The 5668-nt window shown below is 42.5% G+C and overlaps 1 protein-coding gene across 1 annotated transcript; it reads left to right on the top strand.

Moving 5' to 3' along the window:
* Positions 1–203: 203 nt before the first annotated feature.
* LOC143618325 (putative serine/threonine-protein kinase PBL22) lies at positions 204–2619 on the top strand. Its single transcript, XM_077090584.1, has 3 exons — positions 204–1106; positions 1383–1765; positions 1873–2619. The coding sequence occupies exons 1-3, from the start codon at positions 237–239 to the stop codon at positions 2063–2065; spliced, it is 1446 nt and encodes a 481-aa protein (XP_076946699.1). The 5' UTR covers positions 204–236; the 3' UTR covers positions 2066–2619.
* Positions 2620–5668: the final 3049 nt, after the last annotated feature.

The following is a 5668-nucleotide window of genomic DNA, read 5'->3' as shown; positions in this document are numbered from 1 at the left end:
CATATGGAATGAGATTAAGAAAAATACTGGCGAATAATTCTACATGACACTGACCATCTAACGACAAGAAGTTGACTTACTACATAATTCATTAAACTAATACAACACGCTACCGGTAAATTCGCAGAAGACATATTAAAAATCATGATACAACTCCCCTTTCAACATCTGAACCGCAAGCTCATAATACATCAAAAATGTTACAACTGAAAAGGTGGGAACACCTGAAAATACCCATGGAAGCTATTAAAGAAGCAACCAAAGACTTTCAGTTAGTTAATCGTATAGGTAAGGGTGGATACGGGGTGGTCTACAAAGGAGAACTCGACATCTCTGGAAAACCTACCAGCGTTGCAATAAAGTGGTTAGATGAACAGTTTGGTCAAGGGCTAAAGGAATTTTTGACAGAGATTGACTTGCTCTCCGGTCAAACACATGAAAATTTGATCACTCTTCTAGGTTATTGTGACGATAAAGCGGAGAAAATCATTGTATATGAATATGCGGAGCGTGGAAGTTTGGACATGTATCTACGCAGTAGCCATACCATCCGTACTCTTATTTGGATGGAAAGACTTGATATTTGTGTTGGTGCTGCACGTGGATTGGATCACCTCCACAATGGTCTTGGAAACAATCAAGCCATAATCCATCGAGACATAAAAAGTGCAAATATTTTGATAGACGAGAATTGGGTTGCTAAAATTTCTGATTTTGGATTGTCCAAGTTAATTGATAGAAGCTATGTTGTTTCTCATGCTTGTGGCACACACGCTTATTGTGAGCCAGAATACCATAAAACTAGCATCGTAACGAAAGAATCTGATGTATATTCTTTTGGTTTGGTACTGTTTGAAGTTCTGTGCGGGAGGTTGTGCACCAAAAGAGACGATGACGGCTTCTTGATATCTGCCTCGTTGGCCAAAAAATACTATGAGGATAAAAGATTGGATGAGATTGTTGACCCTATTTTAAAGAAAGAAATGAACTTGGTTTCCATGAACAAATTTGCAGAAATTGCATATAGATGTCTGCATGATGTTCGAGAACAACGACCTACAATGTGCGTAGTCCTGGAAGAGCTTGATCAATTATCAACACGTCAAGTAAGTTCTATACATTACTTATTTATTAAAAACAGTGGAAATTTTTTGTTCAAAATAGGAAGAAACGTAAAGGGAAAATGGTTCTAGTAGAGAGAAATTTTGTTTTGTGTTTCGAGGTGATCCACCATTTCAAATGTCGGATCCTAAAAATTTACAGAGGTTGTCAGCTCTTGTTTGGTAACCTGGAAGTTTCGAAGGTGTTCCGCCATTTGAAATGGTGTAACTAGTATAAATATATACGATCCGCCATTTGAAGTGTGACTTTTGTATAAACAGTTACTTTCGTTACTAGAAGATGATGCAAAAAAACCCGAATGGAGGTCATCACATATATCTCAAAGCCCGGGTTCAAAATATTACCAACAAATGGTATCTCAAGGCTCAAGTTCAAAATCTGAATATTACCGTCAAATGGAATCTCAAGGCTCAAGTTCAAAATCTGACTCGACATTGGAATTTCAAAGCTTAAGTTCAACATCTGACTTGAAAACGGAATTTCAAAGCTTAAATTCAAAATCTTACTTGAAAATTGAATCTCAAGGCTCAAGTTCAAAACCATACTTGCAAATGGAATCTCAAAACTCAAGTTCAGAATCTTACTTGCAATCAGAATCTCAAAGCTCGAGTTATTCAAACTCTAACTCGAATATGGAACCAAGGTAATGTATCTCTTCATCAGTAAATAAGTTTATATGTAATTGTATGTTATAGCATTAACTAACACATATATGTAAATATGTAATAACTTATCGCGTTTAATTAACAGAGAAGGAGTAGACGCCCCTAATGTTGCTACAAACGTTAACGATCAATATGGAGTAGAAGAACTCCGCAGCTCTCTTGATGACTTCTTCAATTTGTATGAAGATGGTGGTATAAGTGGTCTTCCTTGGGACTGGGCTCTTCAGGAATTGAGGTCTATTGATGATCAGGTTGTGTTGGAACCAAGGAACAGGTAAATAGTAACTATAATTTGGCTTGCAACTTGGTCTAGACACATTATATAAAAATTCAGCATTCAACAGTTAGATTTTCTAACCATATTATACGTATTACTTTTGTGTTTTTTTTATCTCATTATTCGTAATATTTTTGTGTTTTCTTTTCTCCCAATATTTTTATATGTTATTACAATTAATAATTATATTAAACGAGCCGGTTAACAAGCGAGCATGAGCCGAGCCGGCCTGGCTCGGGCTCTACTTGGCTCGTTTACAAATGAGGTTTTTAAATGGTACTAGTCTTTGGGGCGAATGTTATTCACCGTATATTGAGGTGCTTGATCTATACATATTGTAAACGTGCAGAAATTCGGGGCACCCGCATTTGTGGCTAATGGCGTTTCTAGCGGTGTGGGTTCTGTTAACTTTGCTAGGCATGAACCCTTTCGAATTGTTATCATATATCGAACTTATAGCGGTTATGGCTGGTGTTTTGGTTCAGTTGGCTCGCTTCTTTTAGAAGAGCTAGATTTTATTATATCAATAGGATATAGGTTTAAAATATGTATGCTGTTTTTCGATTATTAAGATACTTATCATTCTCAGGCAATTTAGCTTTAGTTGGTCGAGAGGATCATTAATTTTGATCGATTATCTTTGAAGAGGTATGCACCCTCAAAGAGGCTTGAAATCAAGATGTCATGAAGGCACAAAGCCAAAACCTATGCGCATGGCGCATATCACATGCTCACGCACCATATATGCTCACGCATATCACATCTGCGCGTGGCGCATCTGCACGTGGCGCATATCACATATGCTCACGCATCATATATGCTCACGCATATCACATCTGCGCGTGGCGCATCTGCGCGTGGCGCATATCACATATGCTCACGCATAAAACATCTGCGCGTGAGAATAAAGAGAAGACCTCGCGCATCCTCAGGATAGGCGCATATCACACATGCACATAATCAACCTCGTCCTTATCCAAATCAGGATAAGGACAACCCTGATTGTGCTCATCAGACAACCTTCCAGAAGGTATCCTTTAAGGAATAAAGAATATGCTGATGTTGACAGCTGCCAATGAAAGGTGGACAACTCAGCAAAACCCATGTGCTACCACGTGATTGCACATGGGTCAGGTGAAATACCTTGGTCAGAGAATAATCAATGAAAAAGCACCAGGTGTCCTAAGGACACGTGGCGCGAAGCAATAGGAGGAGGCCAAAAAGGCCCTAATGGGATCTGAGCCCAATCATTGGAAACCCTAACACTATAAATACCACACCACCTCTACAAGGGGAGGTAAGCAAGAAAATACACTCTAAATCCTTACTCAATCTCAGATTATTATTATCTTCTCCTACAATCTCTTATTCTCACACCGGAGGGTTACCCCAAAGAGGACCCCTCTGTCCCTTTCTGAGGGGTAAGTTCACGGTGCTGCTCGTTTTGTAGGTGGAAGAATTCATACTCCGGAGAACCATCGGTGATATAGCATACTCATACCCGAGGAAAGTTGATCGTCTACCAGTGAGTCGATCCACGTTTCTTCATTGGCGCCATCACCTGTTACAACGGCAACAAAATCACTATCTCATCAGTTCTCTCTGAAAAACTTCACCATGGTTTCCGGTGTTCGAAACAGCGATCAAGTTCTGGAGGATAATGAGCTTGAGGATGTTAATGAGGGACAGCAGTTTCTGAGGGTGCCGCGTGATTCTGCGCGCACCACCAGTAACCATCCCTTCATCACAACTCCTCATAGCCAGACTGAAACTCCTCCAGACGATCTCACGTTCCAAAATCTGACTGGTGCAAAACAAAAAGGACCAATGGGTCCAGAAGTTGAAACCAATGACCCTAAAGAATGGCTCATAAACGAACAACGACGTTTAATGGACAAATACAATGAGCTAGTCAAACACAAAAAGTTAGCCGACTTAACACAAAGGCTCGCATTTGATAAGCAAACCATTCAAGGAACAACAAAAAGGGCGCGCGCGCCGGAAGATGGTCACTCTGTTCACACTGAACACGCTGATTTTAGTGATGAAGAAGTGCACAGCATGAGGAAGACGCGAGATACTCATGCCGGAGGCTCACAGCTCCGCGCGCACATGAACATAGCGCCTGGAGCCAAAGCCGATATGGATCTGTACACACCGTACAACCCACCAGCGAGAGGGCAAGTGGACGTAACCACACCATATAGGCCAGCCATCTTGGTGAAGCATTCAAAATTCACTGAGCGCATCGCGAAGGCTCCCATTCAACACAAAACCAAGATGCCAAGTGGTTTGGGCAAGTACGATGGCACAACAGATCCAGACGATTTCTTACAAGGTTTTTACAACACTGGAAACCTAGAAAGCTGGACGATGCCAACATGGTGTCACATGTTTGCTCGCTGCCTTACGGGCGCAGCGCGTGTCTGGTTCGAAAGCTTGCCGACTGGGCAAATCGATGGGTTCGAAGAGCTATTGGAGAAGTTCCAGGCTCACTTCGTACAGCAGCGCAGACACACGCGCGACCCCGATGACATCTACACTGCGTGCGCAGGAATGATGAAACAATTGAAGACTACATAACTCGTTTCAATCAGGAATCTCTTGCAATCGGAGGTATCACTGAGCAGCTCTTGCGCGTGGCCTTTATACAAGGTGCGCGCAGTGATCAACTCCGCAGAGCTCTCGTGAGCAGAGATGGCATGCCAACCACTTGGGCTAAGCTTATGGAAGCATCGCGAGTCTTCGCGCGAAATGAAAAACAAATTGCCCAAGATAGAGCAAGAGATAGAGGGCATCAAACACAAGCACCACGCAACAATGAAAGGAGGGGCAAACAAAACTCCGTATGGTCCAGGTTGCAACAAACCAGTTTTTCTCCCGCAGAAAAGCAGGCGCAACCAAGTTCACCCCAGCCCCAAAAAGACATTCGTAATCGAGGAGAAAGTGATAAGAGGGAAGGCGGCAGAGAGCCTAACAGACCTCTACCAAGAATATGGACTCCCCTCACTAAAACGCCTTCACAAGTGTTAAGCACAGAGAATGTCCAGTTTAAAAGCCCCAAGCCATTACTCCATAAGGGACCATCAAACAGTGGCAAGTATTGTGAGTTTCACAAGTCCACAGGGCACAACACCGATGCATGCCACCATTTGAAGGATGCGATTGAAAGAGATGTGAAATCAGGCAAGTTGGCTCACCTGGTGAAAAACCCAAGACCAGAGAATGAACAACCAGATGGAGCCTCAGCCAGCAAAAAGTTCAAAAGAATCTGTGTAGCCGAGGGAGGAAGGCAAGGGCAAAGATCGAAAAAGAGAAGCGCGCAAGTCCAAGGAGATTGGCGCGAGCAACAAGTAATCTTCCCAAGAATCAGAGGAGGCCCGTCTATCAGCAGTCCTCTAGTCATCACTACACACATTGCTCATTATGAGGTGTCGAAAGTCCTGGTGGACACCGGCAGTGAATCAGACATCATGTATGAGCAGTGTTTCAGGAAGTTGGATCCAGCAGACCAAGCAAGGCTCGAAATTGTGAATGCACCAATCTCGGGTGTCTCAAATGAAATCATTCACCCCTAGGTCAGATACAATTTGAACTAACTATG

Source organism: Bidens hawaiensis, unplaced genomic scaffold, assembly GCF_021521415.1.
Source record: "Bidens hawaiensis isolate Kalapana, Puna unplaced genomic scaffold, B.hawaiensis_p1.1 tig00002338_1, whole genome shotgun sequence".
Taxonomy (NCBI): Eukaryota; Viridiplantae; Streptophyta; class Magnoliopsida; order Asterales; family Asteraceae; genus Bidens; species Bidens hawaiensis.
The sequence above is the reverse complement of the archived record's forward strand: the minus strand, read 5'-3'. Positions and strand labels throughout refer to the sequence as shown.

What these genes read in the sequence shown, in the direction of transcription:
- LOC143618325 (XM_077090584.1), top strand. Translation starts at nt 237, where the DNA reads ATGGAAGCTATTAAAGAAGCAACCAAAGACTTTCAGTTAGTTAATCGT. An exon ending in ATCAATTATCAACACGTCAA is followed by an intron (nt 1,107 to 1,382) that starts GTAAGTTCTATA and finishes TTGTATAAACAG; the next exon opens with TTACTTTCGTTACTAGAAGA. An exon ending in AACTCGAATATGGAACCAAG is followed by an intron (nt 1,766 to 1,872) that starts GTAATGTATCTC and finishes TTTAATTAACAG; the next exon opens with AGAAGGAGTAGACGCCCCTA.